General features: G+C 46.1%; 1 protein-coding gene across 1 annotated transcript; it reads left to right on the top strand.

Annotated features, from left to right (window-relative positions):
• Positions 1–319: 319 nt before the first annotated feature.
• On the top strand, positions 320–2,086 carry LOC139221671 (potassium voltage-gated channel subfamily A member 1). The gene has a single exon (XM_070853589.1). The coding sequence runs from the start codon at positions 320–322 to the stop codon at positions 2,084–2,086; it is 1,767 nt and encodes a 588-aa protein (XP_070709690.1).
• Positions 2,087–13,975: the final 11,889 nt, after the last annotated feature.

Below are 13,975 nucleotides of genomic sequence, written 5' to 3' on the forward strand. Positions count from 1 at the left end.
TCATCACAGCCTACTCTCTCATCCGGGTCCTCTGGTCCTCCTCTGCTGGCTTCAGTGTTCACTCCATCCTCAGCAGCAGCAGCAGCAGCAGCAGCAGCAGCTTTCAGCCTTACCCACAGCACCCACAGCACCCACAGCACCCACCGACACATATGCGCACATGTGAAGCGGAGCCGCGGCTGCAGGAGCTCCGGTCGCCTCCATCTGCTGCGGATTATTCCTGAACTTTCTCCTCCCTGGAAGCGTCGGAGAGGATGTTTGCGTTCCAGATCAACAAGTCTCTTTTGGTTTTCGCGCATTAACCGTGGATGGCTGCGGGATGGAGATAGCCTTGGTGAGTTTTGAGAACGGCGGCGCCAAAGGGAGCGGTGGTGGTGGTGGTGGAGGTGGAGGTGGAGGTGGGGGAGGAGGGGGCAACAATGCCGAGGAGAGCTGCCGGAACGCGCTGGATGTCCCTCAGCCTGGCTTCGTTCAAAGTGGACTCGGGGAGGACTACGGTAAGGAGCTGAACACCCGGGGCAGCCCCCACCAGCAGCAGCACCTTCATCATCATCATCATCAGCAGCAGCAGCAGCAGAGCCCCTGGAAAATCAACGACATGAACAACACTTTCAGCTGCAGCGAGAACGCCATGGATGCGCTTTTACGCGCGGACCACAGCCCGCATCTGTTCGACGAGGACCTGCTGGACATGGACATGGACACGGAGAGCAACGAGAGGGTGCTCATCAACATAGCCGGGCTCAGGTACGAGACCCAGCTGGGCACCCTCAACCAGTTCCCCGACACTTTGCTGGGGGACCCCGCCAAGAGGATAAAATACTTCGACCCGCTCCGGAACGAGTACTTTTTCGACCGCAACAGGCCGAGTTTTGACGGGATTTTGTATTTCTATCAGTCGGGGGGGAAGATCCGGAGACCTGTCAACGTGTCCATCGATGTGTTCGCGGATGAGATTAGGTTTTATCAGCTGGGGGAGGAGGCCATGGAGAGGTTCCGTGAGGATGAGGGCTTTATAAAGGAGGAGGAGAAGCCGCTGCCTCAGAATGAGTTCCAGAAGCAGGTCTGGCTCATCTTTGAGTACCCGGAGAGCTCCAGTCCGGCTCGGGGCATCGCCATCGTGTCTGTGATTGTCATCACCATATCCATCATCACCTTCTGCCTGGAGACGCTGCCAGAGTTCAGGGATGAGAGGGAGCTGCCGGTCACCAGCCGGATGGACAACAGCACCGCGCCCCGGCCCTCCCTCACCTTCACGGACCCCTTCTTCATCATAGAGACCACGTGCGTCATCTGGTTCACTTTCGAGCTGTTCGTGCGCTTCTTCGCGTGCCCCAGCAAGTCGGAGTTCTCCAAGACCATCATGAACATCATCGACATCATGTCCATCATGCCTTACTTCATCACAGTGGGCACGGAGCTGGCGGAGCAGCAGGGCCAGGAGCACCAGAACGGGCAGCAGGCCATGTCTCTGGCCATCCTCAGGGTCATCCGCCTGGTCCGGGTCTTCCGCATCTTCAAGCTCTCCAGACACTCCAAGGGGCTCCAGATCCTGGGGCAGACCCTGAAAGCCAGCATGCGGGAGCTGGGCCTCCTCATCTTCTTCCTCTTCATCGGAGTCATCCTCTTCTCCAGCGCCGTGTACTTCGCGGAGGCGGACGAGCCCGAGTCTCACTTCTCCAGCATCCCGGACGCCTTCTGGTGGGCCGTGGTCACCATGACGACCGTGGGCTACGGCGACATGAGGCCGGTGACCGTGGGAGGGAAGATCGTGGGCTCGCTGTGCGCCATCGCCGGAGTGCTGACCATCGCGCTGCCGGTGCCGGTCATCGTGTCCAACTTCAACTACTTCTACCACCGGGAGACGGACCAGGACCAGTCCTCCCTGAAGGACGAGCCCAACAGCGGCCGCGCGAGCCCCGAGCTGAAGCGCAAGGGCAGCAAGTCGTCCACCAAGTCTCAGGACGTGGAGAACAACGACGCGGCCGCTTCGGTGGAGAAGGCGAACATCAAGGCGAACAGCAGCATGGACTTCAAGAGGTCCCTTTACGCTTTCTGCTTGGACACGCGGGAGACCGACCTGTAGTCTCTCTCCAAAACTATTAGAGCCCATAGTTGTGTAGAATAAACCCCGTTAATGGGCTCTTAAGTCTTTGCGCACAGCGGCGGAGGATCAACACACTGCAATCCTGAAAAGTTTTAAGAGCGGCGGGGCTGATTTATAAAAAGCACATTTTAATCCCCCTCATCTGGTGAGCACATCCGTTAGTGGACACACCGAGGAGCCGTGGACGGAGCACGGTGCATGTGATGCAACACAGTTCACCCCCTTTACAGTGGGAACACCTCCACAACATGACATGAGACTCATGGGTGAATTAGAGACAGGACAGTAGGACCCTCTGCTGCTGCTGCAGAGCATCAAGGACGAGCAGGACTTGGAATAATTACTTGACATCGCCAGAGGATTAACAGGACCGAGCACCCTCTTGTACATAAGGCAGGAACAGTCCACATTCAGTAGTGACACAAGAGAAGATTTTATTTTTCGTACCTCCCCTACAGTTAGTCATTATGTTTACGCTGAGAAGTGGCAGCAGATGTGTACATATGTCCCACAGGCCTCTGTCTGATCTGGATCACGGTGTTATTGTAGACTTGGTGAGAAGAAAAGTCAAATAAAACCAGTGTATTTTTGAGCCGCAGACACCTGTCCTCCTCCACTCAGGTTCTGTCCCAGCAGTGACACTCTCTCCTGGCGCTGCACACGTTCAACCACAGCCTTGTTTGTGATTATTTCAAACTAAAGAACACTTTTTAAGAAGAAGAAGGACTTTGAATATGGAAGTATGTAAAGTGAGGGAATGACACCCAGGAAAAGAGGACAGCGCAGAGACCATCTGGAGAGACCAAGCAACACAGACACCAGGTCAGTGTCGCTTCTCTGTCGGCACCTTTGGGCTTTAAAATGTGCCTTTTGTTTGCTTCCTGCAGGTGAGAGCTGAGTTTTGGCGCTAATGTTCCTCCATGTGGTGAAGAACAGCTCCTCATGTACGGAGGGACGTTAGGGCCAAAGTTCAGCCCTCAGTCTTTATTCTAACGAGGTCTGACAACCTGCTGTGTGACCTGATGTGAACGTCCACACTGGAGGTGAAGAGGACTGTTTGAATGTGGAGGTCAGGACGAGAGGCAGAGATAGTAAAGACTGAAAAAAGGGACCAATCACAGCAAGAAGTGGGTGTGATGTCACTCACAGCTCCGCCCCTAATCTGGCGTGAGAGAGGTGATCTGATGAAGATGAGGATGAGGATGAAAAGGTGAAGTCGAGCCCTTCTGTCTGGTCGTCAGTGGTGAAAGACAAATAAAGTTTTGATCCTGTTGTTCCATCAGTCACACTCATTATCTATAGTATAAGTCACCTGTTAGCTAGCTAGCTAACCACGCTACATTGCTCATGCTAATGTAAAGTTATCGTGTTTGTCAGTTTAAAAGATAAGTTCAAAGTCTCAGTTTGTGGTAAAGATGGTAAAGAGCCATTTAGTTTGGTGTCGAACCGCTGAAGTGACCTTCATCGTCTAATCACCTGCTAGCTAGCTACGCTGTGTTCCACGCTCTAAATTAAAAACATTCTGATACAAGATCATGTGTTAGCTAGCTAGCAGGTAACGTATGTGGTTGGAGATCAGAGGATGAAGCTCACTGAGCGGTTTCACGCCAAACTAAATGGTTCTTTATCATCTTCACCACAAACGGAGACTTTCTTCTTCTTAACGACATATGTCACCTGATAGCTAGCTAGCTAGCTAACTACGCTACCTTCCCCGTGCTAATGTAACGCTGCTGGCTAGCTGGACGCCACGTCGTCATCTTTTAAACTATCAGAACTTTATTTGTCTCTCACCGTTGACGATGGTACAGATTATTTCTGACCTTGTTGGTCCACAGGAAGGGGCGGGACTTCGCCTCCATTGATTGATATTGGATTATTAATACCAATACTGAGTACACACATGTACTCTACATAAATAACACTTTTTATTGATAAAAATCCCTTAAATCAGTTTTAAAACCAGAACTGTGAAGAAATACATAATAAATAAATAAGTTAGAATCATATACAACTAATTTTCAACAGCAAAGGAATAATAATACTTCTTTTATTTGTTATGTGTCTGAAAAATGTTCGCTGTCAATTATCCCTCCGTAGTATATAGCGACTAAAGTTTTATTAACGCTCATGTTCAGGCTTTTTACCACTTTGTTAAGGTGGTTTTGGCTGAGGTGGATTTTAAGTGTTGACAGAAATCAACTGTAAAGTAACAAGTAAAAGTCCTGCATTCAAAACCCCAGAAGAAGAATAAAAAGTGCTTAAAACAGAGACAGTGCAGGTTATGAAGTCACGTACGGTGAAATCTTCTGGTTAGTGTGATTGTTTCTGGACGCCGTCCCACTGGGGGAGATTTGTGATTCACGTGGGTTTCCCTGCAGCCCACAGTCTGAGGTGACTGATGGAGGACACGCACGCCCTCCTCTGGGCGGGTGCACACGCCGTCCCGTGACCTTAGCGTGTCCCCCCTCACACACGTCAGCCGCCGCAGCAGAACAAAATGAACGCTGAGTTTGTGTTTGACCTGTTTGACTGGAGGACAAGTTGGAAATCTTTCAAAGCAGATTACAATGGGCTTTAATGCGTACCATTACGGAGATATGAGTGTGTGTGTGTGTGAGTGTGTGTATGAGTGTGTGTGTGTGTGTGTGTGTGTGTGTGTGTGTGTGTGTGTGTGTGTATGAGTGTGTGTGTGTGTGTGTGTGTGTGTGTGTGTGTGTATGAGTGTGTGTGTGTGTGTGTGTGTGTGTGTGTGTGTGTGCAGAGAATAGAGGAAACTGAATCTGGTGTTTTTTCTCCAAACAGCAGAGCTACAATAATGTTTTTAATGAAAACACAGAACATGTCAGAGCAGCTTTGGCTGGAAAAGGAAACTTTCACCAGGAAAAGAGAAACATACACGAACAGTCATGAACAGTCAAGAACAGTCATGAACAGTCATGAACAGTCAAGAACAGTCATGAACAGTCATGTGCAATCAAAGCAAAACTATGAAACAGGAAATGATTCAATCAGTTAATTATAAGACTTTAAGACTGTTTTATGCTCCTGTAGCCACTTAGTCTGCAAAGCTCCTCAGTTTGTATTTTATTTTGAAATCTCACACATCCAGGAAGCAGGAAAACATGACATTATTATTATTATTATTATATCTGGGGTGCACCAATAGGAGCCCCCCCCCCACCATCCTCCTATAATATTATAAAGTCTGTCGCTACGAACCCCCCTGATTGATCCGTGTAGTGGACAGTTGATGATAGATCGGAGACGAGGCTGCTTCAGCACCACGGACAGAGCTGCAGGTTTAGCTAACAAGGGGTGTGTATGTATTGATTGATTTATTGGTTGAAGTGACAGGGAGGGGGGGCCCTCCTCAAATTTCCAATTGATTATTACTATTTAGTGTTTGATCTCTTTTCTGCATCTGATCAGCCCCACATTGTCCTGATGACAGAAACACACCTGTGCTCCTAAAACAACACCCACTTTAACTGATATCAGCCCATTGATTGATCCGTTATCGGACAGACGTGTCCACCAGTGGGCGAGATGGATGAAGAGTACCACTGACAGGCGTCCGTTGTCGTGGCAACAATAGTAAATGTGTGAAATGTCACAGTTTGGTTAAGTTTAGGCACCAAACGACGTGAAGTGAGTTACATCCAGATAAAATGGAAAAGAAGATAAATAGACAAATAGAAAGAGAAAGGAGATAAATAGATAAGCAGTGATTAGCCTGTCAAGGGTTTATTTGAAATGTAGATCAGGTTTACAGACGCGTCACCAAACACTTAACTAGCATCACGTCGTCCGTACGCTCTCATGAATCATAAAGATGGGCGTCAATGCACAAGAGAGGAAAACCACCAAACATAAATGTAACTTTAGCAGAGTCCTCATGTAAATCACCACTTGAAATATACATAACCTCATCGTCGGTGTAAATAATTCAGTGGATATGAACATGTGAGGGTTTGTTCAGGACTCACACCTCAGACTGACGGAGGTGAATGTGAGAATTTATTTTTATTTCCAGTTTGGTTAAAAACTGCAGTCGACAGATGGAGCCTGCAGGCGTGGAGCCTCTCAGCTGTTTGGCTGGGTGTTGCCCCCCCACCCCCCTGCAGCAGCAGCTGGAGGCCTCCTGCACTTTTGTCCAGAGAGACCCTGAACAGCTCAGAGGTGGGACGGGGCGTCTTAAAGGTGCAGTCCGCGGTTCTGGAGAAAGGCTGGTGACGAACACGATCACTGGTTAGCAGGTTAGCTGCTTGTCCCAGAAAGAAAAGCACAATGCTAACAACACTGACAAAGGCTCCGTCCCAGTCAGCTGTGACAGTGAGCCAGCCTGCACAAGGCCAGCACCCTGAATCTAAAGCAGCTAAATGGAATTCAGCCATCATTCATTTGATTATCTACACCTGCGCTTTACCTTCTGTGGCAAAGCCAAATGTGGTATTTGAAAAGGCCCATTAGCTGCTGCTGTTAGCTGCTGCTGTTAGCTGCTACTGTTAGCTGTTGACTTTAGCTGCTGCTGTTACCTGTTGACTTTAGCTGCTGCTGTTAGCTGCTGCTGTTACCTGTTGACTTTAGCTGCTGCTGTTAGCTGCTGCTGTTACCTGTTGACTTTAGCTGCTGCTGTTAGCTGCTACTGTTAGCTGTTGACATTAGCTGCTACTGTTAGCTGCTCCTGTTAGCTGCTGCTGTTAGCTGTTGACTTTAGCTGCTGCTGTTAGCTGCTACTGTTAGCTGTTGACTTTAGCTGCTACTGTTAGCTGCTCCTGTTAGCTGCTGCTGTTAGCTGTTGACTTTAGCTGCTGCTGTTAGCTGTTGACTTTAGCTGCTGCTGTTAGCTGCTGCTGTTACCTGTTCACTGCTCTCTCTCCCCCCTGGATTGTACAAAAGTTAGATAAATGTTATGTTGGATGTGAACACAAGCAGAAGCACAAGCAGAGCAGCAGCTCCTGTGTCCTGTTCTCTAAAATCCCTGTTTTAGTGAATGTAGTCTGGTGTGTGTGCTGTTTGTGGTTAAACCAAAAGGATCTTCCAGGTCTCTCTCTGTAGGGATCCTTTCCATGATGCTGTCACACACTTAGAATAACACTCTGAGCCTGTCAGTGGATCTAACAAGCTCTTTTAGTGGACCTACTGTGATATAAATACTTGTCCATCAGTAGACATGTCTGTAATTGACTGAAGACCCGTCAGCAGAGTTGAAGGCAGAGCCTGAAGACGAGCACCTGGGGGACAAAAACCCACAGACGGAAACGAACTTCAGTGACAACTTTTTGTGTGAAAACTGTGTAAAAGCAGGAACTGTATGTGAACTGATAGTGTGTGACGGTGTGACGTGTTCGCTAACCTGCCTCCTCTCCTCTGGTTTAAGTCTCTCTGCCAGCTGTTGAACATGCTGGCAGGATTTAATCCCGTTCAGACACCAGAGCGTTTAGCGGCGTTCAGACAAAAGAACAGCTCTGTGTGAACACAAGTTGAACCATATCTTTAGTCACGCTAGCTGCATGGTCGGTGATCGTCGGCCCGCCACTTTGGCCCCGACCGAAATAACCCAACAACTATTAGATGGATTGGCATGAAATGTTGTGCAGACATTCGTGATCCCCAGATTAGGAATCCTAATGACTTTTCCTCAATGAGGTTGACATGAGGTTGGCTTTGAGTGACATTTCCCGACAACTCTTAAATGGATAATCATGAAATTTGGCTTCTAGTTTCTTTAATCCAGCTCCATCATCAGGTCAACATTTAATGTGTCCAATCCTAATACAGAACTAATGACATTCCCATCAGCCCCAGCTGCACTTTGTGTTTTGTGCTAATTAGCAACTGTTAGCGCGCGAACACGCTAAACTAAGATGGCGGACATGGTGAACATGAGACCAACACATGCATTTAGGCAGAGTTAACGGCACTAATCAATAACAACATGCACACTTTAAAGAATGTATAAATGAGTTAACAAAGTGCCTGTAGCTCATCTGCAGAGTTGTGTGACCTTAATTAGCAGATATGCTAACGAGCTCTCTTGTTCGGCTTGAAATTGCAGATATGAATCTTAAATTAAGACCTTGGAAGACAACTATTAGACTGAAACTAAACATTTCACCTGCTGAACACAGGTAATATTAACGCTACCATTGTTAGCATGTTAGCATGGCTGTAGACTCTTAGTCCTGTTGGACACCAAACATTAGGAGTCCCTTAAAGCCTCTAAACTGCACGTGGGAATAAATCTCATTAAATCTTGTTATTGAGGATATTTTCCAGAGACTCAAGTTAAATCTGTGCAGTTAAACTTTTTATAGAGGATCATGAGGGAAAGAAAAGTGTTCAGCAAAGATACAAGCAGGCACACGTGCTGAGAACACATGAGGCCGAACCATTGAAAGAGCCCCTGCAGATGTACGCTGTATGTAGACGTCCATATACTTTTGGCCACGCAGCGCTCTGACTCAGTTGACCTTTTCTATGGAGATATTTTCTCCTCTTCACTGTTTTTCAGTCTGACTGAGAGAAATCAGCCAATTCTGTGACTTCCCTGCTCTCCTGTTCAACATTTCAGGCAGAAATCTATTTTTCTTCTGTGCTAAATCATCTTGGCTTTTGCTGACCTCATCATCCATCAGCTGACCTCCTCTGTTGTACGATCCAGGTCTCCTCGCTGCCCGAATCCAGTTAGATTACGTAACGTTTTTGTTTACTCTTTTTCTCTTCTTCTTCTTTCTGCTCTCTACAGTATGTGCACTTTATAACCATGACAACAGTTGCTCTTTGCATGAAGGAAACAGACGTTTAGCATCTCCTCTGCTGGGCTGAGCTTGTGTCAGCCGGCGGAGGGCTGCAGGAAATCTGAAATCTGTCCTGCACGTCCACGTGGCCTCACCTACGCTGACACACCGCCAGCAGTGCAGCATCTGGACGCAGTCGACCGAGCGCCAATGTACATGTTAGCCTGCATCTTTTATTACTCTCATCTGATTTCACTCGGTAATTACAGCCTCCATCAACATCTCGTCCTGTTTGTGTGGCAGCGGCGTGCGTGCGTGCTCCTGGTTGTTTGTCGAGGCCAGACTTCTGTTTGTTCGCCTGCCGAAAAAAATCACATAGTCTCAGAGATCCGAGTGGAGGCTGTGATATCTGTAAACACTAGTGATGGTTTTTGTGCATTCTCTCTTCTGGTTTTCATTCCTGAATAGAATCTGAAAGAGTAGCAGATGTGAAAGTGTATGTATGTTAATAGTGGCTGAAGGCAAAATGAGAGTCAACAAAGCCAAATGTTCACAGTTACAACCCACGAATATGAAATGAAAGAAAGGCTCATGTGCATTGGGACGACATAATAACTTCTCCTAATGGTGCAAACCGCTCAGCCACTGAGGTGAATATGTTTCTTAGTATTTACTTTTTAAACACTGAATCTGAGACATTTGACTCGTCCTTAAGAACAAATGCACTTAATAAAATCTTATCCTTAGAATGGTCACAATGTCAATTTTCAGTCAAATAAATCAATTTGATCAATCGCAGAGTGAGTTAACAGAGCGCTGTGGCACAAATACCAGGCGGTGACCGTCACCGGGCACTGGTCGGTCCGTTAGCGAGGGTCGGAGGAAGCTGGGCGCAGTTTTCAATGACTACAGGTGATAAAACAAATGTGAATCCGAAGAAAAGGAAACAAATTCGACATTTTCGTGATGTCAAACAAACTGTCAGCTTTTGGCCACAGGAGGCGCTAAAGAGAACAAAGATACAACGACATTGTTTTTTGGCGTGAATGTCTGAACCAAATTTCATGACACCATCCCATAATTTTTTAGATATTTCACTGAAAACCTTGAATTTCAACCTTGTGGTGGCACCGGAGGCAGAAGAGTCACAACAAGCCCCATTTATTAGCTTAAAGAAAGAAAAATGAATGGAAAAGTTATTTTTATTTTTTACTTTTTATATTTCCAGTAAAGTTTCGCTTCTCTTGCTGTTGGACTTCTTCTCCTATGCACCTGTCTCCAAGAAACAGGCTTTACGCCATCGTGGGCAAGAATTCCTCCCGATGAAGCTCATGTGAGGTGGCTAAAAGCTCCAGAACACCCACTACTGTTTGATGCTTTTTTTCTCAGGTGTATTTTGTTCGAGGTCTGGAGGTTTGAACCTCTGCAGACTTTACTTAGTACACCCCTGTCCACATCTGTTTGTGCTCTTCTACCTGTTTGTTTCTTAAAGCCACAGCGTACTAGTGTTTTTGTCCATTTCCTGTTTCCCAGTTCGCTGTGGAGGTGGTTGTAGGTTATAGCAGCGTATGTGATGTCTGTCCAGGTCATGTGGTGACTGTCACCCCCCCACCTGCCCCCTGCTGCCTGCTGTTATCAGACTAAACTGCTCTTCAGCCCCGGTTATCTGCCGGACGCATCAATTAGCCAGATCTAACGGGACTCTCCGTGAGCCCCGGGACGCCGTCCAGCACTCATAAATTCTGGCAGAGCCGCAGCTGCTGTGTAATCTGGTGAACTGGCGGCCGCTCCAGCCGATCCCAATTAGGGGAAGCCGTCTGCTGGCGGCGGCCGCTGCTGCTGCCAAGGAGGCGACTCAGGATCGTCCACGGATTCGTTACGACGACCTGGAAAGTCTGCTGTGACTGATTTACCTTCAGTGAGAGTCTGTGACTGTCTTGGGGATGAAAGATTATCAGTTTCATGTAAATATGAATCTACATGTTTCTTAACAATGTCTGTTAGCTTTAATTATTCATATAGTTATTGTGAACAGGTAGAAGAGACACTTTAAAGGGACGCGTGTCCAACATGAGCACATAGTTTAATACTTTAGAAGACAGACCAAATAAATGTGTTTGGGTGGAGTTTTTCTCCTCCCATCAATATCAATATGCACATTTTAAAGACTTTAGAAATGAGTACAATAAGCAGGTTTAGGTGAAGTTAAGAGGCGCTCGTTTGCAGAATGTGACACTGACTAGTAGAAATACCAACAGGCTCCCTCTCATGGCTTAAAGGTGCAGATATAAATCTTAAATAAAGAGTTTCTGTAAATGTATTGGGGCGATCCATATAAAAATGTAGATTTTTAAAAGGGAAATGGTAAAAAAAACGATATTCTAAGCTATAAATAAGACAGAAGGCAAAAACTTTGTTGTTGAGATGATCTTGAGAGACTCTCTCACTGTTACAGAGGTCGTAAAGCAACAATCCAACGTTTTGGGAAACTCCAGTTAACCATCTCATCCAGACTCGGATGAAAAGACGTGATGTGATTAACGTCAGATTAACCCGAGGGACTCCACGGCACAACAATAACTAAAATAATTGGCACTGACTGTCAGTTTGGCCTCTCTTTGTGACAGTCGACCAGGTGAATCACGACAGCCGGGACCAGCAGCGCTTTGTTAGCGGAGACCGTTCTTCTGCTTCTAAAGATTGACAACTGAAAGTGCAGCGACAAAAAGCTGAAAACGAGCTGTTTGCCTGAGCTCATGAACAGTTTTAAGAGTCCTCAGAGATGCACGGTTCTCAGAGGGCAGCAGCAACACTAACATATGGTGATCTTGTGTCCCATGATGCATTGCTGTGGATTAAACTACCCAACAGGATATAAAGGAGTGAAAATGAGCTCAACCTTAATCATCTACAGCAGTGAAATGTAACATGAACACATAAATTCAGCAGCAGTCTGAACCCAGCAACACCTGATGTAACAGGGAACATTTTACTGCAACATGATGCAGCCAGGTTAAAAACTATAGTATGTGTTTTAGTTAAAAAGTCATTTCATAAAGGGTTTAAAACATTCAATGCAATAAACAAGTGCTAAAAAGTACAGACGTTTGCTTATAGATACTGTTTATTCTATAAATATATTGTGTTTTATTTTGAAGAACTGATGGCACTAAGAGGAAGTGGTATCTGAGCTCGACAGTAATACTGCTTCTTAATTGGTTGAGTGGGATGATTGACAGGTTGTGTACCGGAAGAAGGAAGTGTACAGGTGATCTGAAGTGGCTTGACGGTTTTTATGTCGCTTGATTGAACAAGTCGCGACTAGAAGGACTGTGAGAGGACTTTTCCTACATGTTTCCTGGGAGCAGCTGGAGACTTTTCGACGTGATGTGTCGGACAGTTGTTCAAGTGTTCGGGTGAGCGCCGTGTGTGTGTGTGTGTGTAGCCTGTAATGTTAGCTGTAAATTGTTAGCATTCATTAGCAAAGTGAATGGACTTTTAGCCACAGTATAGCGAATTCAGCTTTCTTAAAACAAAAAAAAAAGGCTTCTTAGGACCTTCTATCGCGGGGAAAGCGTGATGGAGCGGGACTACTCCAGGTCAGGGAACCGTCCATCTGCATCTGCACCGGAAAACGGATTTAACTCAGAACTATTCCATAAGGTGCCTTTAGTTTTGGGTCACTCCGCTCACAAGCATCGTACCAGGCCTGCAGCGGCTTTAAAAGAAGATCTGCCGGCTGGTAGTGTGTGTATTGGCGCTTTTCCACTAGTACCTACTCGGCTTGACTCGACGTCGTCATAGCAACGCGGGCCGAAACTCCTCTGACGTCATTTGTATGCGACACAACACACAACACAACTAAGAACTCGTTGGGCCACCATGTTGGTTTACCTGCAGCCATTTTCCACCTTTCACTTTTCTCTTAATGATAAAAACGCCCGGTCTGTTTCCAGGGTTTTAAAAATGGCGGGCTTGATTTTTTTTTTTTTTCGTGAACGAGTCGCACTCATGACTCATCCGGTGACGTCACTCCCTGGCCAATCAGTGGCCTGCAGTATGTTGACATCACATTTTCAGTTGACTCAGCTCGCTCGGAGTTGTACCTGGTACCAGGTAGTACCTGGGCTGGTTTGAATTAATTCTCATTGTTTGTTTTTCTAAGTTTTCTAAGTAAACCAAGGAAATTCATTATTTCTAAACTGATTCATGTCATATGAGTGATTATTCATTTACTAAAGCGTGTAAGAGGTTTAAAGGTGAATACCAGTGCGTTTCAAAAGGTTTATTATAGCAGCAATCCAAGGTAAAGTATATTTGATTCATAGTTTGTATTAATACATTATTGAGTGGTAATCAAAGTTCATGTTGGGACGCCAAACTAAAGTAAACATTTCAATAGGTGGAAATCCAAGAACGGGCTACAATGAGTACTTTTACTGTGATACTTTGGATAATACTCACATATTTCTACTTCAGTGAGTGTTTGAACTCCTTGTGGTGGAGTATTATTAAGTACTTTTACTTCTGCCAATAGCAGTGGCCTTAAAATCACCACAGATCCAGTCCGGTACAGAGGCGAGACCAGGATGTGCTTAGCCTAGCTAGCTTAGCACAAAGGCTAGTAGCCGGGGGAACCTGCTAGCTTAGCTCCACCAAAAGAGATAAAAACACACTTTCCAACAGCTCCAAAGTTGTCTTATTTAGTTTGGTGTCAGTTTTCAGATGTGAGTTTGGCTGTGGGGATGCAGCTTTGGGCTCATTTGTGCATTTTCACAGCATCATATCTCAGTTTTAAAGTTAGCATCAAACCAGAATCAGTGATTCAGAGTGTTTCAGAAAGGTGCAGCTCCAAGCTGTCAGACCTCGACATAGTTTTAGATCTGATGCACGCCATTAAAAATCATCTGGTTTAATCTGTTGTCTCAAATTTGTTGCAGGATTGTAGCCTGATAATCAGATTTAATCGCCATGTTATGTCCCATTGTTAGGAGCAGTTTAAGTGCTGCTGACATGTCGAGTCCATCTTCCTGTCGCCATTGTTAACGCTAGCTCTGGTAATGAGATGTCAAAGGTACCAGCAAATTGTGCCTGTGCTGCTAAAATGCTAAAACAGAACATATAT

The sequence above is a fragment of the Pempheris klunzingeri genome, chromosome 22 (genome assembly GCF_042242105.1).
Source record: "Pempheris klunzingeri isolate RE-2024b chromosome 22, fPemKlu1.hap1, whole genome shotgun sequence".
Taxonomy (NCBI): Eukaryota; Metazoa; Chordata; class Actinopteri; order Acropomatiformes; family Pempheridae; genus Pempheris; species Pempheris klunzingeri.